This window comes from Cervus elaphus, chromosome 18 (assembly GCF_910594005.1).
Source record: "Cervus elaphus chromosome 18, mCerEla1.1, whole genome shotgun sequence".
Classification (NCBI taxonomy): Eukaryota; Metazoa; Chordata; class Mammalia; order Artiodactyla; family Cervidae; genus Cervus; species Cervus elaphus.
Window position 1 is genome coordinate 118,558,797 of NC_057832.1, and position 26,324 is coordinate 118,585,120.

Consider the following 26,324-nt stretch of genomic DNA (forward strand, 5'->3'; position numbering starts at 1 on the left):
CCACCGTGGCTGTTGTCCCCCGCCCAGCCTCTCAAATCTCAGTGGCGGCTCCTGACAGGGAACTGGGGCTGGTGTCTCAGCCACACTGGAAGCTCTTTCACCCAAATGGAGTGGACCGAGCCCTGGGCACCCATGTGCTTTCACTGAGGACAAGCACTTAGAGATTCTCCTCTGCTGGCCCAGCCCCCATCCTGAGCATAGATGTGTGCACTTGCGCGCACACACACACACACATACACACACGCACACACTCATCCCTGAAAACGCATGCATGAGGCTTCCAGGCCAGGCAGTGCCCTTCCCTGGCTGCAGGCAGCTGACCAGGGGGCTGGCATGTGCCGAAAAGAAATAACCAGCGTCAAACCTGATACAAAGCCCAGAGAACACGCGCGAAGCTCTCCTCTCCTCTCCTCCCGATGCCCACCAGCATGCAGCGCTGATGCGCTGGGCTGGCCCCCAGCCTCTGCCCCAGCGCCCCCTCCCAGGCTCCCCAAGCCCTTGCCCCCCGTCCTTGGACAGAGTGCAGTGAATCGGGCTGAGCTGCCAGAAGAAGGTGCTGTCAGGACAGGGGAGACGGGAAGGATGGAGGCAGGGACGTGACCCAGCGCTTCGGCCCCTGCGGGCCAAGTGGAGTGAGCGCCGTCTGCACCTTTGCTTCTTGCCGTCAGCCTCTGACCACATCTGTGTCCTGCCCAGGGCGCCCACTTGTGCCCGGAACCTGTGATCAAGGGCATCACCCCAGCTAGAACCCCCCACCCCGCACCCACACACATCAGTCCACCAGGGAGGCCTGTGTGTGAGCCATGAACAGATACGTGCTCACACTCACGTGTACATGCCTGAACACGTGTGCCAGAACCTATCACACAAAGCTACCTTTTCTGCCTGGCCCCCTCTATGTGTCACCCCTCCCCACACCCCGGGGGTCTAATCCTTCTCCCCACTCTCTGCCCCGTGCCCATCTTCCAGGTCCTGAACCCCAGGGCACACTGAACACACAGGGGCCCCTCCCTGGTCACACCCTCTGGGAGGGGAGCCTGGGCCCTGGCACAGAACCACTGGGAATGTCTCTCCTACCGTCTGGGCAAAGGGCTCCCTCCAGGTGGCTCAGAGACCAGGCCCTTCTCCCAGTAGCCTCCTGACCGCAGGCCTGGGAAGTAATGTGTTTTCCTCAAAGCAAGGCTAACCAACCCAGCTCGAAGGGTGGGGGGTTGTAGGATTAAGTGGCCCTGGAGGCCTTGGACAGCAATGATGCCCATCGGCTCCTCCTGCTGGCTGGCAGCTGCCCTGACTCGGCCACTGCATGGCAGGTCCTCTGAGAGGCTGCGTGTTCCTACAAGACCAGCAGCATGTACACACACACACACGTGCACACAGCCTCCACCCTTCACTGACCCCAGGACATCTGACTTCTTCCTCCAGGGATGGGAATGAGCCACCCGGAAACTTCCAGCTCCTCTGGTCAAGGATCACAGGTGACCAAGGGATGCAGGTGGTCAAGGTGAGGCCTATCTGCAGGCAGACACCAGTGGGGCTCTGATAGGGGCTGAGAAAACCAGCGTGCCCGGACTCAGTTCACTGTGGGGGCCCAATCATACAGGATCCACGTGAGGCTGAGTTAAAGGTCAGGATAAGGTCTTCCCAGGTGGTGCTTGTGGTAAAGAACCCACCTGCCACTGCAGGAGACGTGAGAGACTCGGGTTTGATCCCTGGGTCAGGAAGATCCCCTGGAGGAGGAAATGGCAACCCCCTCCAGTGCTCTTGCCTGGAGAATTTCATGGACAGAGGAGCCTGGTGGGCTACAGCCCATGGGATCGCAAAGAGTAAGACATGACTAAAGGGACTTAGCATGCATGCAAGGCCAAGTTGGGGGCGTGGCCAGATATAACCCCAGATTCAAGTCAGCATGGGCTGGACTCAAGAGCTGTGTGTGAGGGAGAAGAACACGGCTGTATCAGCCGTCATCATGGGGTCAGTTTCAGGGACCATTGTGCCAATCCGCTAGTGACCAAGGCTCTGAAGTGTGGGACCCCAGGTCCGGCATCTCATTAGGACAACCTCTATATTCATCGCAGGCCAGGTGACTGTTTGCCATCCTGAATCCAGGACCACAGAGAAGCAGGGCCCTCCAGAGGCAAGAGGCCCTGGAGGTGATGTGTGTCAGCCCCAAGGGAGCACCCCCACTGCACCCACCCCACACCCAGACGTCGGATCTGCCCCTGCAGGCCCGGTGCACACAGACGGACTGGCCCGGATTCCCTTGGACAGGCCCGTGCCCACAATGCTATTGCCACACACATGGGATACAGCAAGTGGCTATTACACCTCCCAGCACCACTGGAGTCTCCTCAGGATAATTATTTATTATTCATAGTCATCAGCATCTTCATTAATTATTCATATGATCCTTAATTATTATCCTTAACAATAAGAGCAGTAAATAGCAGAAAAGTCCTTGAGGTGCCTAAGGCCCAGGGCCGGGTGCCTCCGGGCAGTTAGACCAGCTACTGCCCCTGGGCAGTGGGGGGACCACAGACCCCCATCCACTGCCCGGCCCTGTCCCTGCCCCTGCACCCCCCCCCACCGGGGCCCCGGGGACCGCAGGAGGAGGTGGGCCCCCAAGGGCTGGGGGAGGGGCTGTGCCTTCCTATTCCTCTCCCGTCGACGGCCAGGGCCTCCCGGGCAGGGCCTCCACGGGGAGGGGCCCAGGCGGTGCGCTGAACCCTGGGTGAGCCACGTGTCCACACTGGGCAGCCCCACTAACTTCCCGGGTCTGAGCCGTGTCTGTGCAGGGGCTGGGAGGTGAGGGCCCCCAGCTGGCCCGGCAGGGAGAGGCGTCGAGCGGGGCCGTCTTGGGGCAGCTCCTCGCACGCCATGAACTGGGAAACCTGCGGAGAAAACAGAGAGTGTGGGGGGCCAGGAGCCGAGGAGCGGGAGAGGGTCAGAGGAGAGAGAGGGTCTGGGGACTCTGGAGCCAGACAGGAGGGGGTTTGGAGGGGTCAGGAGAAGGGCTGAGGGAGACAGCAGGACTCCAACTGCCGAGGGAGGGGGGCAAGACCGGACGTGGAGAAACATGCTCTGGGTGGACAAGAGCCGGGCCGGGCAGCTGGGGGCCCCGGGGCAGCCTCTGTCTGATCCTGCGGGGAGCCCCAGGCCTCAGCCACTTCCCTCCCCAGGGAACCTGGCCGCTGGATTCAACGCCAACCCGGAATAAGGGGCCCTGAGCTGGCACTGAAGCTAGACAGAAAAAGAGACAAGGTTCCTGCCTGCAGTCTCAAAAGGACTCCAGGACCTAGAAACAGAGGCAGGCTGGCGGCCAGGCTTCGGAAGGCCAGGGAGAGTGCCAGGGCAGGCGGGAGGGGCTTTGTGGGTGCTGACGAGTCTGCTGTGAGATCTCTGCGGGGGAGGCTGTGAAGGGAGACTGGCACATTTGCTGACGTGGGCCCTGGTGTCTGCAAACAGGAGCAGGCAGCATATGGGAGGGGAGCAGATGCCCACGGGGGAGGGGGCAGCAGAGCCCAGGCCATCTCGGGTTACCCGAAGGACCCCTGCTTGAGACCCAGACACCGCTGTCCTGTCAGGAGGCCAGGAACACACAGGTCCACTCAGGGGAGGACAAAGGATGACAGAGGCCCACCTCTGGCCGGAGGGAAGAGAAGCCGACCAGAAGGGCCACCCTGGGACTTAGCCAAAGTCTCCGGGACAACCCTGCAAAGTGCCGAGCATGAAAGTCATGGGTCGAGTGGAGAGTCAGACCCGGAGGTGTCAGCTACAGCAGGGCCATGGGACCCTGTCCCAAGGGTGCACTGGCAGCCAGCACCCACCACCAGGCCCCCCAGGGCTCAACAATCTCCTCCACATGCAGCCACGGACACAGGCACCCGGAGTAGACCCGGCCCTTCAGGTAACCCCAGGGGAGCGCACGCCACTCGCCCTGTGGGCTGCGGGCTGCCTTGGCCCAGCTGTCTGCGTACTCACAGCTCCTCCTTCTCCAAGAATACAGCCTGGGAGGAGGGCAGGGGTGGGGGAGGGGAGGAGGCTGGGGCCCAAGGCCACAGAAGGGGCAGCAAAGCAGGCCAGGGGTGGAATCGGTGCAGAAAAGGCAAGGCCGGGGGTGCTGGGGACTCACCTGAGAAAGTGAGTCCAGGGTGAGGGTGGGGATGGGGCCTGCGGGCAGCAGGGGGGAGGTGGAGGTGGGGCCGGGCCCCGGGGTGGTCACAGCACTGTAGGCCGGCGGGACCAGCGTCATCTGTCTCTGCAGCAGCTGCAGGACGGTGGCCATGTCTGCGCTCAGCCGGGTCTCCAGCCTGGGCGAGAAGGAGGAGGATGCTCTGGGTCTCAGAGAAGTGGAGACACCAGCAACTGTGACTTCAGGACCACCCTGTGGACAGCCAGCTGGTCAACCCCCCAGGCCCACTTTCCATCCTAGGCGTGGCAGCCCCAGCCTGGCTCCAAATGCAAGGAGAGGGCGAAGCCGTTGGGACACATGGACAGGTCTAGACGGAGCGGACAACCCCCCTGGCACCCGACAACACTGCCCGAAACCCACAGATCACGCTGCAGCACTCTCCTGTCCAACACCTCCTAGCCTGTCCCCCTGGACATTCACGGGACCCCAGGGACCGCCCTCACCTATTGAGCTGCCTCTGGAGGGCGTCCAGCCTGGTCTCCACGTCTGCCCGCGGCCGGCGGCCAGGGCTGGACAGGGGGATATTGAGGAGGCTGGGAGCAGGGGCAGGGCACCGAGGCAGCTCCTGGTACTGGCGGCCGCGGCTGTCCCCCCAGAAGCTGAAGATGTTGGACACTCCTGAGAAGGCGCCTGCATCCAGAGAGCAGGGTTGAGGCTGGAAGGGAGGCCCACAGCCCACCCGCGGGGCAGAGGTCGGGGGGGGGGGGGGGGGGGGGGGGGCTCACCCTACCTGACAGTGGGTTACACGTGTCGCTGCTCTTCTCACCATCCTCGGTCAGGGGGTCCCCACCCGGCGGCTCTCCGGGGGGCCTGGGGCTGGAGAAGGGCACCAGGCGGAGGGGGCTGGAGCTGCGGCCTGGGCCCTCATCCTCACTGCTCTCGGGGCTGGAGGGGCCGCTGGACAGGCTCTCCCCCCACGGCCCCCCCTGCCGGCCCCGGCCACTCGGCCCTGCCCCCGCCCGGCTCGGCCCCAAGGCCGACACCTCCCCTGGCTGCTCCGGGTCTGTGGGAGACAGAGAACGGGCCTCAGAGATGGCAAGAGGAGGCAGAGAGAGGAGGGGAGGGCCGGGGAGGGGAGGGGGCCGGACGCCCTGGCTTGTCCCCAGTCCTGTCTTGTGCTTTCTCCCCCACTTCCAAGAGGACTAAGAACTCCGCGGGCGGGACCACATCGTCTGTGACGGCTGGCTGCCCGAGCTGGGTCAGTAGCACTGCTGGGCGGGGCTCTCTGGGACCCCGGGCCCTAGCCCTCCCTGCCATGCTGGCCGCCTCTCCCTCCTTTGCCCTGACTTTCCTCCCCGCATCGGTTCAAAGCAGCGCCCATCAAGACACCAGCCCTGTGAGGACCCAATAAACTTAGGCGCGCCCCTGCCCTGGAGAGTGCAAGAGGGCTTCCTGGAGAACGTGACATTTCAAGTGGGCCTGAAAGGATGGGGTGAGGAGGAGGGAACGCTGACGGTAGGGGTGGGAGCTCTGTGGGGCCTAGGAGGAGCAGACCTGCCGGTCCCGCCCTCTGCTCCGCCCCCTCTAGGCCCCGCCTGGCTCCCGCCTCCCGCCTCCCCTGGGCCCCGCCCCCTCCACTCCCCTCCCCCGCCCCCTCCACTCCCCTCCCCTGCCCCCTCCCCTCCCCCGCCTCACCCTTGTCCGTGCGCCGGCGGAAGGACAGCTTGCGTTTGCGTTGCCGGTTGAAGCCGCCCTCCAACTCCGCGCTGCCCGGAGAGCCAGGGATCATGTTGGTCTGAAACCCAAGAGCAGTGTTAGGGCCCTTCCGCGCCCACCTGCCCTGCCCGGTCTCGGGGAAGACCCTCTCATGACCAGAGGAGGTGGGACTGGGCGTGCCCGCTCCCGGGGAGGTGTGAGCTCCGCCGCAGGACCAGGGCTGAGACTGGCACTTTTCACAACCTGGTCTGACCCAGATACCATTAAACAAGCCCAGAGAGAAGGTCCCGCGGCGAAGGGGCAGCCACCCAGCAGGGCGGTCGGCCGCGTGGCCCACTCACATCGCGCAGGTTGAAGGTGATCTCCAGGCTAGACCAGAAGTGGTCAGAGAACTCGGGGTACATGTCCAGCACCTCCAGCAGGTCGTCGCGGTGGATCTTGTGCAGGTCGCAGTAGGTGAGGGCCCGCACGTCCCCGTTGGACTTCCCAGGGCGCGCGTACAGGTTCAGAGGCTCTCCGAAGATGTCGTTCTTCCCTGGAGGCCACCGAGAGGGGGGCTCAGCCCCGGGGCGGCCGCAGAGGCAGCAGGCACCTGTCTTCCGTGCATTGTCACCCTGGCCGGGCACCTCCCCTCAGTCTGATCATGTGCTGCCCAGCCCCAGCCCCCAGGGCCAGGGGGCACCAGCCGGCCCATCTGCCCCCAGCTCCCAAAGGCAGGACAGGTGCCGTGTGGTGCCCTGGAGGAGAAGGGCCAGGAACCTGTGCCTCCCAGCTACTATAGGGCCAGCCAACAGCGCCAGCCTGGATGCCCAGCTCTGCCCAAGACCCTGGCTTCCTCCTTAGGTTCTGACTCCTCTGGTACCCCCCCCCACCAAAGCCCATTCCCACACATCCCCTGGCTAAGCACTGCACCCCCATGAACAATGTTCTTCAAGCTACAGATCATGACACAGTAGTGAATCAAGACAAGCATTTTGTTTACTGAGAGAAAACAGGATAGCATAGCTGAGCACAGGCATAGAACGGAAAACACCGGGATGCAGTTAAGGCAACTGCAGTTTACCAAAACTTTGGTTGCAGTGGTGTTTGGGGGTGTTTGCAGCATGAGCATTAAGCCCCACCGTGACACACCAGCCCTGAGGTGGTCAGGGCCGAGGGGAGGACAGGCAGAGGGCAGGAAGTCCCCAGCGCCCAGGCACACCTGTCCACGTGCTCAGGTAGGGCGGAGAAGAAGGGATTCGAGGGGAAGAGGGGCAGACTCCCTCTGCTCTGGAGGTGAGGACTTGGCTGTACCACAGGGCCCTAAGTAGAAATCCGTCACACAACCTCCCCCACTGCCTATCTTGGAGCATTTGGATTTGGTCCCATTTTAAGAAACAAGAGTGTCACAGCCCCCCAAAGGGAAACTGAATTTGGAAACCTCCAGAGTTCAGCAGCACCCACCCCCCACCACCACGCAGGGTTCCTCTCCCCGGCCCCGTGGGAGGACCTGAGCTTGGGTGAATTAAAGGAGCCCAAGGCCCCTGTGGGCAGTCACAGGGCCACAGGCCCCGGGGGCTGTGTCCTTCGAGGGCTGGACCTCTGCAACCGTGGCAGGCACTCCGGGCCCAGCTCCCGGTCCCTGCCATACCCAGGATGGCCACGACCACGTCACCCCGCAGGATCTCGATGGAGCCCCGGGAGATGAAGTAGAGGGCGGTGAGCAGGTCCCCGGCGTGCACCAGCGTGTCTCCGGGCGGCGCGTGAGTCGTCTTGAACTTCATGGCCAGGGCCCGCAGGCAGCCCTTGGTGGCCCCTCGGAAGGGCTTGCAGTGCTGCAGCAGTGAGCGGTTCAGGTGTAGACAGATGTCGGCCTGCAGGCACTCGGGGAAGCCCTTCAGCACCTGGGGGCAGGGGGGAGGCTCAGCACGCCCTCTCCTGGGACCCCCACTCCCACCCCCCCCACCTGGAGAGCCGGCCGGGGAGCACCAGGGTGTCCAGGATCTATCAGGGGAAGGACCTGGGTGTCCACGCCAGCTCCACCCCTCCTCCCTGCAGACTGTGCACCCCTGGGACAACGCCTCACTGCTCTCACCTTCACCTTCTAACGTGTGAGGCGTGGAGACCATCTCCTGCCTGGGGCTGTCCTATGGATCAACCATGATCACCCAGAGCCTGCCCCAAAGTGAGAGCTCGCCCAGGAAACGAGCTCCACGCGCAGAAGGACCTCTCAGGGTCCTGCCGGTACCACCTGGGCCCACCTGGGGGGAGTGTGACTCTGGCGGGCTGGGACAGCACCCGCCGAACCTGGAGGAGTCCCCACCAGCGCCCTGCCCACCCCCCGCAGCCCCCCAGGCCCAGCCCGGGCCCTCACCGCGTTCATGTCGATGCCGTTGGTGTAGGACCAGGCGTGCTGGAAGTACTCCTCAAGGCGCTGGCGCAGCGGGTTGGGGATCTGGTGGAAGCGGATGAACTCCCGCACACGAAGCATCTGCGTGTGGTAGCGGGCCGTGCCCGAGTACAGCCGCTGGATGATGGCCGACACATTGCCGAAGATGCTGGCGTACATGAGGGCTGGGGGCGGGGTGCGTGGGGCCGTCAGCCTCCGAGGGACCCTGTCCACCCCGGCACCAGGTCAGTGCCAACACACAGTCCCGCCTCAGTGTGAGCACACACACAAGATGCACGCACAGAAGCCCGGGCACACACATTCCTCCGCCCCCACCTTGCATCTCTGCCCTGGTATTCGCAGCCACTGAACATGCCTGTGATGGGGGCCCCTGCAAGTGTGGGGCACCCACTCTGGCCCCTCTAATACCCTCCCTCTCCTGTGTGGCTTGTGCCCACGCCCGCCCCCAGGGGCGCACTCACAGCCGATGAGCATGACACAGATGGAAAAGATCTTCTCCGAGTTGGTGTTGGGGGACACGTTGCCGAAGCCCACACTAGTGAGGCTGCTGAAGGTGAAGTAGAGGGCGGTGACGTACTTGTCCTTGATGGAGGGGCCGCCCAGGCCGCTGCTGTTGTAGGGCTTGCCGATCTGGTCGCCCAGGTTGTGCAGCCAGCCGATGCGGGAGTCCATGTGCGGCTGCTCCATGTTGCCGATGGCGTACCAGATGCAGGCCAGCCAGTGCGCGATGAGTGCGAAGGTGCACATGAGCAGGAAGAGCACAGCCGCCCCGTACTCCGAGTAGCGGTCCAGCTTCCGGGCCACACGCACCAGCCGCAGCAGCCGTGCTGTCTTCAGCAGCCCGATCAGCTACGGGGAGCAACAGATATTCAGTGGGGTGGGGTGGGGGTGGTGATGGACGAGGCATGGGGGGCACTGCAGCCCTCAGTGGGGGGGCAGCGGAGGTAAGATCCCCAAAGACTTCTCCCCAGAACCTCCTCCTAAAATCAGTAGGCGCGCCTCCCACCCGCTGTGCCCGGCAGAGTCCCAGTCCCCTTTTGTGCCAGCTCCCTGGTGGCTCAGACAATAAAGACTCTGCCTGCAGTGCAGGAGTCCCAGGTTCACTCCTTGGGTCGGGAAGATCCCCTGGGGAAGGGAATGGCAACCCACTCCAGTGTTCTTGCCTGGAGAATCCCACAGACAGAGGAAGCCTGGTGGGCTACAGTCCTTGGGGTGGCAAAGAGTCGGACATGACTGAGCAACTAACACTTTCGCTTCACAGTGACAAAGGGCTCACAGTTCCCCAAAACCAGGATGAAACAACTGGGGCTCGGAAAGGTGCACCCACCCTCAGGTGCCTGGCCAGAGCTGCTGCCAGCTTCAGAGCATTTTCATGTGAATCAGAGGGCAGTGGCGACTCTGGACAGACACACTGGGCAAAGGCGGGCCCCCTGGACCTTTACAACCAGGAATTGGCTCGGAAAGGGGTGCAGGCCCAGGTGAGCTGGGGGCACCGTGCGTCTGCCACCCCCTCACCCCACCCCCTGCTGCCCTCCCCCCTGCCCCCTGCCTCCTGGCCAGCCCACCTCCTCGGAGCCAGAGCCGAAGATGAGCAGGTCAAAGGGGATGGCGGCCACCATGTCAATGAGGAACCAGCCCTTGAAGTAGTGGACGGCAATGCGGCCAGGGTGGCTGACCACCTCCTCATTGGCATTGACATAGGTGGTGCGGAAGTTGATGAGGATGTCCACGATGAACATGATGTCGACAATGAGGTCCACCACGGCCAGCGGCTGGCAGGCGTAGCCACAGTCGGGGGCCAGGGGCGCCTCTTCGGTCTCCTTCAGCAGGAAGGCGGCCGAGTAGGGGGTGAAGACTGCCGTGTAGATGACCAGCAGCAGGATGAGCCAGTCCCACACGGCCTTGAAGGGGCTGTAGTGCAGGATGGTCCAGCGGTGGATGCGGGGCGCCTGCAGCTTGTACTCCGGCAGCACGTCGGCCCCCAGGGACAGGACCTGGGCGGGTGGGGAAGGTGGTGCTGAGGGTGGGGCGGGGGGAGGGCAGGCCACCGGCCCTGTGACTCCTGGGCGGGGCCCTCAGAGAAGGGGCCAAGCGGAGTAACAGGAGGGGGTGTAAGGGGGGGTGTAAGAGAGGGTCTGTAGGAGGGGAGCCCCCCACCCCACCCTCAGCCATGTGGACACGGCCGCTGACCACCATTCCCCATGTGGCCTTCTGGCTGGCTCTTGAGTCCAGGGCACCTCACAGGAACACCCACAAGCACAGCTCCCCACCAGCGATACAGACCCACAGCTACGGATGTAACTCCCACCTTGCTCACCCTCACGGCAACCACACACACACACACACATACACATGTCCCATATACACTGCCTCCGCCAGGAAATGCTCCAAGGACTACGGCTTCCAGCCTGGGAGACATAAACAGCGATGGTCACTACGGTTCCTGCAAGTCCCGTTGCTGGCAGCCCAGGGACTGAGGACCTGAGTGTCCCTTCCTGCCACTGACCCAAGGATACCAGCCACCCAGACTCAGGTCCTTTGGCACCCAGAAGAGAGAGAGAGACAGCATGACACTCACTCCCCTCTCTCTACTCACCCTGGCCCGGGGCCGCCATTCAGACACGATCCCCGAGCCCACCCAGGCTCCTGCCCCTCATCACTCAGGCAGAGGCAGCACGCCACCCAAATCTGGGGACAGCAGCCACCACACTCCCCCACACCTTCAAGCCAGACTAGGAAGAGCTGAGACCAGCTTTCCCGCGCCGTCCCGGGAGCCTCAGCCTGTCCCCCTTGAGGCCTCCCCCTGCCCCCACGCAATCCCCAAATTCTCCAAGCCTGGCTCTGCCATCCTGAGAAGCCAGGCCCAAGGCCTCACCCACCCTCCCCCTTGAAAGCCAAGGCTGCCGGCCCTGCAGGAGCAGCACAAAATGCCAGGGCCCACATCCTCAGGCCTTGTGCTGGGGAGGGGGTGGAATCCCAAAGACTCCCATTCACATCCACGCTGGGGACCCCCCTGGAACCACCTTCACCAGATGGACTGTTTGGAAGGCACCTCCTTAGAAGAGGTAACTGGAAGTTAAGACCAGCTGCAGCTGGGGGTTTGGTCACCCGGGGGTGACCACAGGGGCTCTCCGGAGGCACGCAATGGGGCCTGGGGCAGGGAAGGAGTCTGCAGCTTCAAGGCCCCCACTTCTGCCCTGACTTCAGCCCCAGCCACTCGCTCCTTAAGGCAGAGAACATGGGGCAGTGACCTTCCGGGGATCAAGAGGGGGTTGAAGAAACGGAACTGACCAGGGCCCCAGCAGACAGGAGGCGGAAGAAGGCTCCTGCAGGGGGCTCCTCACCCCAGCTGAGTGGCCAGGCCCCCTGGGCTGTACTGGACCACACCTGATAAATGTGATCCTGCCCCCAGCACCACCACCCCGCGTCTGCCCACAGCACACCAGCACTGCCCCGGGCACAAGCACACACACGGGGGGCAAGCCCAGGGCACCAGTCCAGGACCCACAGACCCCATCTTACAGGGGCCGGCCGGGCTCAGGTCTGCAGCCACCAGCTCAGCACACGGCCTTGGACTTGGGCGGGTGCGTAACCTCTCCTGACCCACGGTCATACAGAATGCTAAAGCTCCTTTAAGCCCAACATGAGGTCCTCACCTGTGGCTGCGAGAATCCCGCCCCCCATACCTGTCCCCACATTGGGAGGAGCAAGAGAGCCAAGGCAGACGGATCGGGTGTTGATGACAGAGGTGAGGGTGCTCAGACTCCGCCCTGAGCCGCCTCCAGCTCCCCCTGCCACCCTGAGCTGGCCCCTGGCTCTGTGACAGAAGCCCCCCCCCCCAACCCCACTGACCCCAGATGGAGGGGGATGTGGAGAGCTGGCTCCCCGGAGGTGCCTACCAAGCTGTCAGCCCGGGGGTACCACCAGCTCTTCAGGTTGGACCAGGTGCCTGGTTCAGACGGCCCTCTCCGCTCTTCCAGTGGCCTCTGACCCCCAGCCCCCAAACCCAGACCCCTGAAGCGGTCCATGCCTCCCTCACCCACCAGAGTCCACCCCCAAGGCACGGAGTGCTGGCCTGGCGGGGTGGAGCCCCGGGCCTGGGCACTAGGCCCAGCTGCTACCCGCTCACTGGGGGAGGTGGGGTGGAAGCCGGAGTGGCTCCTCTCCTCCCCCCCACCCCCCCACCATGCTCCCCACCGAGCTCTCCGGGGCACCCACTTTCCTGTTCTCCCCTCTCCTCCTTCCGAGTTTCCAGCTAGAAGGCCAGGCCAGGAAGGCCAAGGAGGAGGGAAGCCCTGGCAAGACAAACACTGTCCACCTAGGCCCGGCAGCACTGAAGAAGAGCAAGCTGGAGCCAAGAGTGGGACAGGCCGGGCCATAGCTCCCGGGGCTCCCCCCACAAAACCACTGCACCTCGGAAGCCATCTCCTGACCTGGAGTCAGAGCCCTCTGAGCCGCGTCGGACCTGCATGAGGGTGGGGGGCAGGAGGGGGAAGCTGGGGGGAACACCTACCTCCTGGGCCACCAGGCTGGAGATGCGCACGGCCCGTCTCACCCGGCCTTTCTGGGCCCTGGGCTGCAGGGCCCCTGTCCTGCTCGCCTTCCCGGTCGGGGCCGCCATGAAGGACTTGGCTCCCCCCAGCCTGCCTGCCCTGGGGCCCCGAGGGCCCACGCCAGCACCTCACCTGCACCCCAGAGGCTGGCGGCCTGGCTCCCGGGGCAGCCTCTGGCCTGGCAGCCAGGGTCGCCGGGGCTGGGCCTTGGGGCTGGGGTCACCCTGGCAGGGAGTGTGGCCAGCAGTCCACCTGGCTGGGGCAGCCCATGGTTCCCCCCGCCCCCGCCCGGTGCAGGCCCCACGGCCGGGCGCTGCGCTCTGCCCGCTGCCAGCCCAGCAGCCGGCGCCCGGCGCTCTCGGAACCTCCAGCTCCTCCAGCCGGCCCCTCCTCCTCCCGGGTCCCCACCCCCACTCCGCCCCGGCCGGCCGGAGGCCCCCTCCCCCGCGGCCCCCGCCTGGGGCTCCTGCTGCAGCCGCTCCCGCAGCCCGCGCCCCTCCCCCGGCCCCCGGCAGCCCGGCCTGTCACCGCAGATTAATGGGCCCTTCAACACCCCCGCCCCGCCGGCCAGAGTCAGACAGACACCCAGAGATGGAGAGACCGCCCGCCCGGTGACCAGAGAGTCCAGAAACACACCCGCACGCTGGCACACACAGACGCGTGCGTACACACACACACACACACACACACACAGCCCACAACACAACAAATAGCACACCCCATGGGCACGCAGGAGCAGGGTGGCCGGCAGGGCTCCAGGTGGGGCCGGGGAGAGGGCGGGGAGGGGGCAAGTGGGGTCGGCCGCCAGATAAGGGGCCCAGCGTGTGGGGGGAAGGTTCTGGAGTCAAGGCCAAGGGGCTGGAGACCTGGCAGGGACCCAGAGAGCCAGAGGCGGCAGCGGGAGCAGGGCCAGGAGGAGGGCCGAGGAGGCCCCAGCTGACGGACAGCTCCCTTGCTCCGGTCACTGCTGCCAAAGGGGCCGGAGGGGGCAACCGGGTGAACCCGGCTGTCGCTAGCTCCTCAGTCCTGACTCTCCCCTACCCCCAGGCCAGGATGGGAAGGGGCTGGGATGGACTGGGCAGTGGCTGGGGGCAGGGGAGTCGTGCAGAGAGACAATCTTCCTGCCAAGATGGGGCAGGACACCAGGCTAGTTCTGTCACTGGGCAGGGTTGGGCAGGTTCCCCCCAAGACTGGCAGTCTTCTCCAGCACAGGATTCAAGGACCTGACCCCCTCTCTATGTGTGCCCAAACCTCCATCAAGTCCCCTCCCGACCTGGGAAGGAAACTCTCCTCTGGCCCATCACATTAGCCTAGAAGAATCAGGACGACCCCCCCCAACCTTGACCTCTGCTTGTTTTAGTCGCTCAGTCATGTCTGATTCTTTGCGACCCCATGGACTGCAGTTAGCCAGGCTCCTCTGTCCATGGGATTCTCCAGCCAAGAATACTGGAGTGAGTTGCCATTCCCTTCTCCAGGGTATCTTCCGAAACCCAGGGATCGAACCCGTGTCACCCGCAATGCAGGCAGGTTCTTTACCATCTGAGCCTCCAGGGAAGCCACCTTGACCTCTGTGCCCCTCCTAATGTGAAGCCTGTTGGTTCGCCCCCAGTACGGTCCTCACCGCACCCTGTGCACACACCCCCCCGTGCCCCACGGCTGCCTTCTCCCGCCCACCCTGACCCTGCCAGGCGCCAAGCCTCGACTGCCCTGTCCTCCCCAAGCCCCATCCACCCGTCCCCTGTACCTGCCCCCTCCCAGGGCCTCCCCCTCCAGGATCTATCTCAGACTCCTCTCTTCCAGCACTGAGACGCCACCCCCACCCCCAGCCGCCACATTCAGGAAGCCCTCACTGACTGCACCCCTCCACCCCCTCCAAGCTCCTCCCAGGTGAGCGGGGAGCCAGGCGCGCCTACCTGGGTGACCTTCTCAGTGACGTTGTGGGTCCGCTCCTTTATCTTAGGGGCGATGATCTCCCTGTCGCTGGTGGGCGAAGCCAGGAAGGGGTCGCCCTTGAGATCCACGAAGTTGAGGGTGATCTGGGGGATCTTGCTGATGGTGCGGTAGCGCACGAGGTCTGAGTCAGAGGTGGAGTTAAGCAGGCCACTGCGCAGGGGGTGCATGGCCCCTGGGGCGGGAGGGAGAGGCGGTCAGGGCGGCAGGCGGGCAGGCGCGAAGGCCGCCAGGTCAGCGACTCGGAGCTGGGATGGGGACGGGCCGGGCAGAAGCCAGGCCATGGGGCCCAGGGAGCCAGGCCAGCTCAGGAGACGGGGGGGCGGTGTCCCTGAGAAACAAGTGAGGCCAGAACCCCTGCCCACGTTATGGAAGCGGGCCCCTGATGCCCTAGGAGAAGAGGAAGCAGTAAAAGCCCTCACTGGGGTCTGTTCAACAGGCACTGGGAGCCTGCCCCAGGCCCAGGTGGTGTGGCAGGGCCCCTGAGGCCTCTCCAGCCCTCCCGACTCCCCTGTGGGCATCCCGGCTGCAGGCAGGCCTGGGAGAGCCAGCTCCCGGCCCACACTGCCTCCCAGAGTGGAAGAATGCAACAGGGATGAATGCACGGTTTAATGGAGTAAAAGGCTACTTAATGGGATTAAATAAGTGCTTAACAGGATTTCCATCTCCCAGGCACACAGGACAGGGCGGAGAGGGAGGAAGCTGAGGTCCTGCGGGTGGGGACCCCTTGGAGGGGCCGTTTCTGCAGGGGGGGCGGGGGGGGGGGGCCGACCCTCACCGGTGCTGGCGTGGCGCGGCGGCGGCGGGGGCAGCGCCCCGGTGCGCATGGCCTCGATGTCGTCGGCCGAGGAGGCCCGGCGCACACTGGCGCAGCTTTCTCGGGAGCGCGTCCGGGCCAGGCTGCAGCTGGAGCCCGAGGCATCGGGGTTGAGGCTGTGCGCCCGGGGCGACGGGTGTGGGCCCGGCGGGCAGGCGGGCGGCTGCGGAGGCGGCGGCTGCAGCGGCGAGCCGGGACCCACCAAAGCGCGCCTCTCCTCTGCAGCCCTCCCCGCCACGTGGTTGTCCATGGCCGTCACCTCGTCCAGGGCCAGGGACTCGCTGCTGGGGGCCGCGGGAGTCAAGTCCACGTCCACCACCACGGCCCCCGGGGCGCCCGCGCCGCCTGCGCTACCGGGCCGCACCGACGAATCCCGGGCAGTCAAGGCCAGCAGGGCGGGCAGCTTCAATCGGAAGGTCTTGGCGCGGCCTGCGGGTGGTGGTGGGTAGAGGGGAGGTGCGTGGCCCCAGCAGCCCGGGAAGGGGCAAGGCCTAGGAGCTGGAGCCCCAGTCACCAAGGGGAGGAAGGAGGGAAAGTGGGGGCCCCCGATAGCCAGAGGGTACCCCTCCACCCCCACCCCTGCTACACAGGACTCAAGTCTCCAAAGAAGTCTAGAAGAGGGGTCCCCAACCTCGGAATGCAATGCCTGATGCCCGGAGGTGGAACTGATGTAACAATAACAGAAATCAAGTAGGGAAGAAATGTAATGGGCTTGAATTATCCGGAAACCACCCCCCACCCCACCCCTGGTCGGTGGAAACCCGACGCTGGTGCCACAAAGGTTGGAGACCACTGGCCTAGAACACAATCTTATCTGAGACTGCAGCAATAATAAACCACTGTCTTTCCTGGTGGTCTCCACCAAACCACCTGTGACTCTCCCAACTGCGCCCAGTGGGTGTCAGTATCTCCACTTTTTAGACTGGAGGAAACTCAGGCATCAGTGAGTTATGTCATTTGTGGGAGGTCACACAGGAGCTTTGGATGCTTTTTGATGCTTTTGAACTATGGTGTTGGAGAAGACTCTTGAGAGTCCCTTGGACTGCAAGGAGATCCAACCAGTCCATCCTAAAGGAAATCAGTCCTGAATATTCATTGGGAGGACTGATGCTGAAGCTGAAACTGCAACACTTTGGCCACCTGATGAGAACAGCTTAATCATTGGGAAAAGACCTTGATGCTGGGAAAGACTGAAGGCAGGAGAAGGGGACGACAGAGGATGAGATGGTTGGATGGCATCACTGACTCAGTGGACATGAGTTTGAGTAAACTCCAGAGTTGGTGACGGGGAGGCCTGGCACGCTGCAGTCCACGGAGTTGCAAAGAGTCGGACACGACTGAGCAACTGAACTGAACTGAACACAGGAGCTGGCAGGGCCTGCATCTGAGTGGAGAAGGAGTGATGCCATGGGTTCCTGCTGTACCCCGCCACCTTGCGGGTGGTACCCATGGGACAGGCCGGGCCAGCTTTATTGCCATTTTAGAGCTTGAGAAACCAAGAGGTGGTTTCTTTTGCCATGACTCTGAGGGAACATTTAAAATTAAATCCAAAGAGGCCACAGAGGGGCGTGGGGGGGGTGTCTGAGCCTTGAGTCACAGGAGGATGAGGTGAGGCCTCCCTGTCTCCAGCCCCAAGAAGCAGTCCCCTCATGTTCCCAAGTATCCAGGAAGCAGCCAGTTCAGAACTAGGACCAGGAACAGAAACGTCCCAGAGCTGAGTCCATCAGAGACGGGGCCTTCTTATGAGCAGTGGGAACCACCCTGGAGCGGCCAGGGCCAGCTGGGAAGGGGGACCCCCCCATCCCTGGGGCTGGAGAGAGGACCACTCCCAGGGGGCTGCTGGAGGGGGAACCCAAGCCGGTAAGGCTGTGAAGCCAGGCGTGATCCTGCCCCCCAAGGAAAGGGGAGTCTGGACTCGGTCACTCCACACCATCTGTCCACGCTGAGCCACATGGGACTGGCCATATCCTTCGTGTTCACTCCCCCATCTCTGAAAGGTCCTCCCCCTCTGCTGCCTCCGAATCCCTGCCTGCAGAGCCTTGGTCTTAGGCAGCCTCATGGCCCCAGGGGAGGGAAACCATACATTCCTGCACCAGCCAGACAGCACAGCCGCACTTACCGGGGGCCAGCCAGCTGGTGGGAGGGGCGCGGTGGTTGGTGTCCCGGGCTGGCGACCCCACCAGGTCCTTCTCCATCACCACCTCGAAGTTGAGAATGAACATGATGACGGCTCCATCTTCGTTCTTCACGGGTACCACATCCACCAGGCATAGGAAGCAGCTCCCTGCAAAGTGCGGACACTGGCCCCTGTGTTCCCGGGTGGGATGGACACCCCTCCCCCGGAACCTGAAGGGGCCTGTCCACTTCTGACGCCCCCACGGCTCCCGAGCCCACTGTTGCCCCCTTGTCTCGCCAGCGGCTCCTGCCCCACCCCACCTCCTCCTGCCACGTGCCAGCCAGAGCCGCCTCCCTGATGGGCCGCGCCAGCTTTCCCCTTCCAGAGCTCTCCCTTCCTCTCTCTCTGCTGGCCGTGTCACTCCTGCCCTCTCTCCCCGTGTGCCTTCTCCTCACACTGCCTTCTGCTCCTTTCTTCCTACATTGTTGCTTCATTTCCCCTCTCCTCTCACGTTGTATCTCTGCTCTTCCTCAGGCAAGACGGTGCAGCCCAGAGAGGACGCCCAGACTTTAAGCCCAGGATCTCAGGGCCCAGATCCCAGCTCTGCTGCCTAATCACAGATGCCTTTTCTTCCATGTTTACCCCACTTGGACCTCATTTTCCTCATCTCAAAAATGGGAACGCTAACCATTTGCTCCTCGTGAGTTGTGACGATTAAGTCAACACCTGCCAGGTGCTTAGTGTAGTACCTGGCATGCGCTGAACACTAGAGGCAAGCGGGCACCCTGGCCCCTCATTCTGTCTTTCCTCCTCTTTCTCAGTCCCCAGCTGGTGTGTTGCCCACAAAAAGTTCAGAAGTTGCGAGCTAGAGTTTCAAAAGCTTTACAGCAATTTGACATTGCCACAATAGCCAAGCATATGATTTTTGCATTTCACACCAGTACTGGTCTGTAAAGAAGGCCGAGCGCTGAAGAACTGATGCTTTTGAACTGTGGTGTTGGAGGACTCAAGAGTCCCTTGGACAGCAACAAGATCAAACCAGTCCATCCTAAAGGAAATCAGTCCTGAGTATTCACTGGAAGGACTGATGCTAAAGCTGATGCTCCAATCCTTTGGCCACTTGAGGCAACGGCCTGACTCATTAGAAAAGCCTCTGATGCTGGGAAAGACTGAAGGCAGGAGGAGAAGGGGACGACAGAGGATGAGGCATCATCAACTCAATGGGCATGAGTTTGAGCAAACTCTGGGAGACAGTGAAGGACAGGGAAGCCTGGAGTGCTGCAGTCCATGGGGTCGCAAAGAGTGGGACACAGATGAGCAACTGAACAACAAGAACTGGTCTGTAACACATTAGAAATTCCCCAGAGTCAAGAAGCACTGTTTCTAGATGTTTCATCTCTGACTCTGGTGAGAGACATCTTGTCTTTTTCTCTCTTCTTGACTTTATTTATTCCCTCCCAACCTCTCTCTGGCCACCAGGGCCCCTATTCCAGGTGATGTCAGTTCAGGCCAAATGTACCCAATATGCCTCTGCCCTGACCAGCACCCGGCCCGCTCACCCGCCTCTCCACTTAGTTCTCAAAGAGACCCCATGGGCTTTCAGGCTCTGCCTAAGGCCCAGCTCAGAATCGCCCCCTGCAGGAAGCCCTCGCTGTTGCAACAAGAAGGTGCATTAACATCCCATCCAGGGACCCGAGGGGGACCAAGCATGCTCTGCATCTCCTCTTCCAGAGCAGAGACTTCTTTCCTGGTGCTCATCTGTGTCCTGTGAACTGCAGGCGCCTAACTCGCCAGTGTCTGTGTCCCCTCTGACGAGCCCAGCAGCCAGAACAATGCACCAGGGAGCAGGTGCTGGCCAGAGGGCTTGGTGATGGGGCGGTGCTGATGGTAGGGGAGGGGTTGAGGATGGGGACTGGATTCTGGAGGGAACATGGCTGGGGTGAACTGAGTCAAGGCGAACAACCTGGAGGGGCTGGTGGCTAAAAAGGCCAGGGAGGGGGGGCGGCTAGCCCTGGGGAACACAGCCGAAGCTTCACCAGGGACCCGACAAGGCCGGGCACAAAGGGAGAGGCTGGCCGGGCCCAAGGAAGATCTGCTGGGGACAGGGCTAATTGAGGCAGCAGAGCAACGATTCTAACAGCTATGGGATTAACCTCGCAGACTGAGATCCTCTGCAACCAAGGGAACCGGGGAGGCACTGAGATGAGGGGGGCTGGGCCAGAGGAGGGGCTGGCCAGGAATTCTCCGCCCCACCCCAAAGCCCTTCCACTCACCCAGGCCCTCATGGCTCAGCGCGCAAGACCTGACCCGGGAGGCGCTGTCCGGGTCTCTCTTCCAGTAGCCGCTCCTGTCCTCTGACCTCCGGCCTCTGACATGGCCCAGCTGAAGCTCGGCCGTGGTGTTGGGAGCTGCAGGAGGCTGGGCCCAGCTGGAGACCGTTTGGCACCCAGACAGCCCGCCTGGAGTTTATGCCCTAATATGGTGATGGCCGGCAGCGGCCTGAGCAGGGACTGGCCCTCACAAGGACTAAGGAGAGGCCAGAGACCAGGAAACCCTTAGCCCTGGAGACCCTCCCACCCCAACACCCACACCTTGGGAGTCCAGTGATCCAGGCCCTGGATCCTCATTCTCCCCTAGGAAACTCATCTAAGATAAGTCCAGAGCCTGGACCTCGGATGAGCCCAACCTTCTGGATGGCCTGGGGAATCCTGCCCCCAGGACACCAACTCAGGATTCTGAACCTGAGGCCTCAACACCCCATGCCCACTTCAGTTGCGGATTCTTGGCCAGAGAGGCCAGAACTGCACTCTGCAGCCCAGAGAGCCCAGGACCCAGACATCCCCGGACCCTGACAGCCCAGGGATGTCAGAAACTCCAGATACAAGCCCCCCTTACAGCACAGGCCCATCCCCGGCCCCTGGACACACAGACACACTCGGAGCCCCCTTGGTCCTCTCCCTTTGTCGATAATCAAAGAATTTTTCCCCTTTCAAATAACCCTGTAAAAGCCCTTGTTATTCCAAAAATGTGAACTGGAACCCTGCCTGATGGATTGTGGGGGGAACGGGGAAGGGGGGTCGTCATGGAGAGGCTCTAGCTGCTGTCTTTGAGGGGACATAATGGAAGGAAGGAAAGCAGGTGGCCCAGGTTGGCCAGGGCTCCGAGGGGCTCTGCCTCCCACCACCCTGCCTGGCTGGCTGGGTCTTCTGTGGGCTGCCGTGTCTCACACACGCACACACCCAACTCTTAAACCAGAACTGCCAGAGGACCCCATCCCATCACTGGCTGAAATGATGGTGGGTGGGGGGGTCCCTGGGGGCAGCTGAAAGTCATCAGGCCAGGGGTGGGACAGAGGGACAGCCAGAACTGGGCATCGGGGGGCGGAGAGGGCAAATCGCCGCCTGCGGGGCGGTGGGGCCGTGACCTTCACACAGCTCAGCAGAGAAGAGACGCGGCGACTCGGTGTCCCGCTTGCCCCTAGGGAGCCCTGGGCTGACGCACCGCCCTACGCAGCCGCGTCTCGCCCTCCGCGAGCCCCGCTCCCCCGTACCCCAGACCCTACTCATCACTCTGCGCCCCTCCTCCCGTCGCCTCGCCCCGGCCCCGCCGAGCACCTCCGGGAAGGGAGCCGAGGCGGACATCGGCCCAGAGCCGGGTGAGGCTGCACTTCCGCCGGGGGCCGCTGTGTGGCAGGCGCGGCCCGCGCTCCCGAGGTCGCGGGGCCCTGAGCGCTGGCGCAGGACGGAATGGGTGGGAGAGTATGGAGAGGTTCCTGCCCGTCCCACCGAACGGCTATGGGGCTCCCAGGCGCAAAGGTGAGGGGGCGGGGGCACAGGGTACGGAGTTGATCGGCCTTTGCTAATTGCATCAGAAGGACTTTGGGCAAGTTACCTGCCCACCCCACCCCCCAGCCCCAAAGAGCTCGTCTGCAACACGGAGCGATGACCATGCCCCATCGCCCCATGTCACGGTCTGGAGGGATGGATGACGGGGGCACTGTGAAGCAGGGGAACCCAAGAAGGTCTTGTCTGTCTGTGTATTTTGGACCACAGGGTGCAGCATGGGAGAATCTTAGCTCCCAGACCAGGGATAGAATCCTCGACCACCCCCGGCAGGGGAAGCATGGAGTCTTAACCAAGGGATAGAATCCTCGCCCCCTGCGGCGGAAGTGCTGAAGACCGCCAGGGAAGTAAGTCCCCAGGGAAGCCTGGATAAATGGAGGAGAAGGAGAGGCAGAGGGCCAGCCTGGCTCACGTGGCTGATTCCAAAGAATGCCTGACTCACACCCCTGGAACCCCCAGCCCCAGCTGTGGCAGCCAGGCTCCTTTGCCTGCCTCCTGGGCTCACGGGGGCACCCTGGGCCCGGTGGGGATGACCAGGAGAGGAGAGGCAGTCACGGACTGACGCCCCACAAGGACAGGCCCCTCTGAGCCTCCGATCATAAGGGCTGCAGAGGTCACACAGCTCACTGAAGGCCACGGAGGGAGGGAGAAGGGGGGCAGTGGGAGGACCCCGGAGGACCAGGCCTGGCCACCCCCCTTCCAGGTGCAGCAGGTACAGCTCCTCCTGCCCCTGGGGAAGGGTACCATCTTCATCAGAACGCGACACTGACTTGCTTCCACCTGGTGTCCGCCCGTGCCCAACAGTGTACCTGGGCATCATCACTGCCCTGCCTCCCAGCCCATCGAGGGGCCCCACTCACAGTCCCAAACCCAACTGCCCACCTCTAGGCACTCCCAGCTGGGCCCCAGGCAGGACCTGCCCTTGGCTTTCACAGGGGCAGGCCTTATCTCTCAGGGCAGCACCGGCCGCGGTGGGGGGTGGGGGGTGGAGGGAGGAGGGGGGAAGGGGAGGGCAGCAGGTGACCTGAGTGTCTTTGGACAAGCTCCCCAGGTCAGAGTCTCTAGTGGCTTGTCTGCAAACCAGGTATCACAGCTCCCTCATCCCCCTGAAAGGTGGCTTTTCATCCCCCTGAGGCATTCTGAGCACACGAACAAGGCAGGCCGGGCCCCCACCCTCCCTGGGTTGAGGAGTCAATGGGACTCCCAGTTCGGGGTCCAGGGTGAGTTGGCAGAGAGAGGAGTCCTGGGGTGCTGAGCTGAGCTGATCTGCCCCCATCCTCAGGAGACCGGACCATTGCTGTGTGACTGTGGCCAGGTTAGCCACCTCTCTGAGCTTCAGATTTCCTCTGGGTACTGCAGGGACAAGTGACTCTAGCCCCGGGGGGCCGGATGAGATGACAGACAGCCTGTGGAAGCATCCGGAGCGGTAACGAGGCAGGGGGCCGGGTCCTCGCAGGGAGGGAGACCTTGGGGAGGCAGCCATCCTCGCCCCGGTCACCGGCCTGCCTTGCTGGAGCAGGAGGAGTTGGGCCCAAAGTCACGCCGAGGGCAGGAGGCTGGGGCTGCAGTCAGCCTGTCCGCCCCCAGGCAGAGGCTGTCTCCGACGGCGGCCCAGGGCTGCGCAGTGTCAGGTTATATTTAGCCTGGTGGCGGCGACAGGAAGATGCCGCGGGGAGTCGCTCCTGGCCGGGGGCCACCGTGTCGCCAACATCCCTCTCTTGGGCAGTGGGGGCCCAGGAAAGGCCAGGCACACTGCAGGCCCAGGGGATGGAGCGGGGGAGCCTGAGAGGCCAGCCAGTGAATGAGTGTGTGCGTGCATGCGTGTGTCAGTGTGTGAGAGAGAGAGGCAGGTAGCCAATCCCCCGACTCCAGGAGCTAAGTGGAACAGACCCCCTCCCCAGGGAAACTCGCTGCAGAAGCCGGGCTTGGGGAGCACGGTCCAGACCCCAGCTCACATGCGAGGAGCATCTCCAAACAGACTCTCCACTAAGCCCACTGGCCTAACACCTTCCCAGAGACCTGCAGGGCCTGACGCAGGGCCTCGAGGGGGCCTCTGCCTGGCATCCAGACCCCACCCAAACACACTGCATGTGGCCTGTCTGTGCTACTGTTCTCCAGGGCAGCTGTGATGGCCTCACGAGGAAAGCTCTTTCTAGAAAAGCCCTGGGGACGTGTCTGTGAACTGGGAGTCACAGCCCTGCCCTGTGCCGCAGCAAGGCCTGGGAAGGTGAAACCAGGACATGTTTATCCGGGGAAAGCTTCACTTCACGGCTGCATCCCAGGCCCCTCCTCCCAGAAGCCTCTGCACTTAACCTCCCTTCTCCGGCTTCCTGGAGCCTGGCCCTCCTCAGCCCTTCAGAATCCCCTGTTACCAACCAGGTCACACCCTCAGCTGCCCTCCCAGCCAGGCCTCCCATCCCCAGACCCCGGAACTTGTCAAGTCCCCGGCTGACTGGCCTCAGAGCCCCCTCCAGTGGACCCCAGCTTCACAGACCCTCCAACTCCTCACAGCCATACCTTGCCACCCTCTCTCTAGGTGCCCAGAGGACCCCTCTACCAGAGCTTTCTTGATGGCTCCATCCGGTCTACAGGGATGTTTCTCATTGAAAGCTCATCTAAAATGACTGAGTTCAGTTCAGTTCCTCAGTCGTGTCTGACTCTGCGACCCCATGGACTGCAGCACACCAGGCTACCCTGTTCATCACCAACTCCTGGAGCTTACACAAACTCATGTCCATCGAGTCAGTGATGCCATCCAACCATCTCATCCTCTGTCGTCCTCTTCTCCTCCTGCCTTCTATCTTTCCCAGCATCAGTGTCTTTTCCAATGAGTCATCTCTTCGCATCAGGTGGCCAAAGTATTGGAGTTTCAGCTTCAGCATCAGTCCTTCCCATGAATTTTCAGGACTGATTTCTTTTAGGATTGACTAGTTGGATCTCCTTGCAGTCCAAGGGACTCTCAAGAGTCTTCTCGAACACCACAGTTCAAAAGCATCAATTCTTTGGCACTCAGCTTTCTTTATGGTCCAACTCTCACATCCATACATGACTACTGGAAAAACCACAACTTTGACTAGATGGAGCTTTGTTAGCAAAGTAATGTCTCTGCTTTTTAATATGTTGTCTAGGTTTGTCTAAAACTATTGGGCTGGCCAAAAAGTTCATTCTTTTCTATCTGACCAACTCAGTACAGCCCTAATGTGGGCGGTAACTGTACCCTGGCTTCTTGGGGAGGGGAGATTTCTCCCTCTGCCCAGAGCCACAGCCCTGAAGCCAGGGCTGGACTGGCTTCAAGGGAAGTACTGGGTAAGCAGATGTCCAGCTGATCCTGAGCTCAGGGTAGGGACCCACGCTGACAGCAGGTGGGGACAGGGCTGTCTCCTTCACCCTTTCAGCTCCCTTTCAGATCCAGGGGCACTGACTGTCCTTTCACAACAGGATCTGCTCATTTCAAACCCACCCTGAGTCTGGACAGCAGTCAGAATCCCCTAGGAATTATTTCCCCCCCTAGGGATTCTTATGGGAAGAACTGACTCATTGGAAAAGACCCTGATGCTGGGAAAGATTGAAGGCAGGAGGAGAAAGGGACGGCAGAGGATGAGATGGTTGGATGGCATCACTGACTCAATGGACATGAGTTCGAGGAAACTCCCTCTGGGAGATGGTTGAAGGACAGGGAAGCCTGGTGTGCTGCAGTCCATGGGGTCACAAAGAGTCGGACACAACTGAGTGACTGAACAACAGGGATTTAGGTGGCATCTTCTGCTGAAGTGCAGGGCTTCCCAGGTGGCTCAAAGGATAAAGAATCTGCATACAACACGGGAGACCTGGGTTCCATCCCCGGGTTGGGAAGATCCCCTGGAGAAGGGAGTGGCTACCCACTCCAGCGTTCTTTCCCGGATAAGCCCATGGACAGAGAAGCCTGGTGGGCTACAGTCTATAGGGTCAAAAAGAGTCAGACATGACTGAGCAACTAACACTTTAACACCTTCTGCGGAAGCACTATTCAATTCACTCTGGTCAACAGAGAGCACGGAACTCGGAGGCTGACAGCCTGGAAATCCGTGCAAGGGGGCTGGGGTATCTCTGAGCCTTAGACCCCCACCAACCCTCTTCATGAGGACCCCTACCCAGCTGGCCACAGGAAGCAAGAGCACATAGAATTGAGGCCCACTAGGACAGCAGGGGTCTCTGCCCCCATCCGGGGTTTAGCAAGCTTCTAGAACAGCTCTCCCACCTAGGCTCCTGACATACCCTAGAGGGCCTGTCCCAAAGGTCACCCAATCAGGGAAGCGCCAGCTTCTCGGTCATTAAACAGAGACTTGCACCCCTTCCCTGACTCACCCACCTCCCAGGACTCCAACAGACAAATACACGTGCGTGTGAAAGCCTGCTGAAAAGGCAGCTGGAACATTCCCACATCAACACATATGGCAATGACCCAGACATAAACAGAGAGAAGCAGCATTATTCAGATGATAGGATCATCTCCCTAGAGGACCAATAAAATCAACAGATAAACAATTAGAACTAATAAGAGAGCTCATCCAAGGAGGCTGCCAAACACAAGACCAGCCCATAGAACATACAGCATTTCTCTCCACCAGCATAAAGCTATCAGAACATGTGTGTGCTAAGGCGCCTCAGTCGTGTCCGACTCCGTGCGGCCCTACAGACTAGAGCCTGCAAAGCTCCTCTGGCCATGGGAGTCTCCAGGCAAGAATACTGGAGTGGGTTGCCATGTCCTCCTCCAAGGGAATCTTCCCAATCCAGGCATCAGACCTGCGTCTCTTATGTCTCCTGCATTGGCAG

The 26,324-nt window shown here is 62.1% G+C and overlaps 1 protein-coding gene and 1 long non-coding RNA gene across 4 annotated transcripts in view; one reads left to right on the forward strand and one right to left on the reverse strand.

Annotated features, from left to right (window-relative positions):
- Window positions 1-2,343: 2,343 nt before the first annotated feature.
- KCNH2 (potassium voltage-gated channel subfamily H member 2) overlaps window positions 2,344-26,324 on the reverse strand; it is a 36,016-nt gene continuing 12,035 nt past the window's right edge. Inside the window, exons 3-15 of one of the 3 annotated variants that reach the window (XM_043872710.1) lie at window positions 17,674-17,838; window positions 15,516-15,983; window positions 14,701-14,912; window positions 9,800-10,228; window positions 8,696-9,083; window positions 8,199-8,398; window positions 7,476-7,728; window positions 6,187-6,380; window positions 5,825-5,924; window positions 4,920-5,192; window positions 4,633-4,819; window positions 4,130-4,307; window positions 2,344-2,888 (exon numbers count right to left, since the gene is read on the reverse strand). In XM_043872710.1, coding sequence (XP_043728645.1) covers window positions 2,760-2,888; window positions 4,130-4,307; window positions 4,633-4,819; window positions 4,920-5,192; window positions 5,825-5,924; window positions 6,187-6,380; window positions 7,476-7,728; window positions 8,199-8,398; window positions 8,696-9,083; window positions 9,800-10,228; window positions 14,701-14,912; window positions 15,516-15,983; window positions 17,674-17,838 — 3,176 coding nt within the window. In that variant the 3' untranslated portion in view covers window positions 2,344-2,759. Of the gene's footprint in view, window positions 2,889-4,129; window positions 4,308-4,632; window positions 4,820-4,919; window positions 5,193-5,824; window positions 5,925-6,186; window positions 6,381-7,475; window positions 7,729-8,198; window positions 8,399-8,695; window positions 9,084-9,799; window positions 10,229-12,747; window positions 13,262-14,700; window positions 14,913-15,515; window positions 15,984-17,673; window positions 17,839-26,324 lie in introns of those variants that run through there. The other 2 variants (XM_043872712.1, XM_043872711.1) reach the window with 2 other exon arrangements.
- Window positions 2,895-7,960, forward strand: LOC122674411. The gene is made up of 2 exons (XR_006334965.1): window positions 2,895-3,904; window positions 4,262-7,960. It is a non-coding gene; the product is annotated as an uncharacterized LOC122674411 (long non-coding RNA).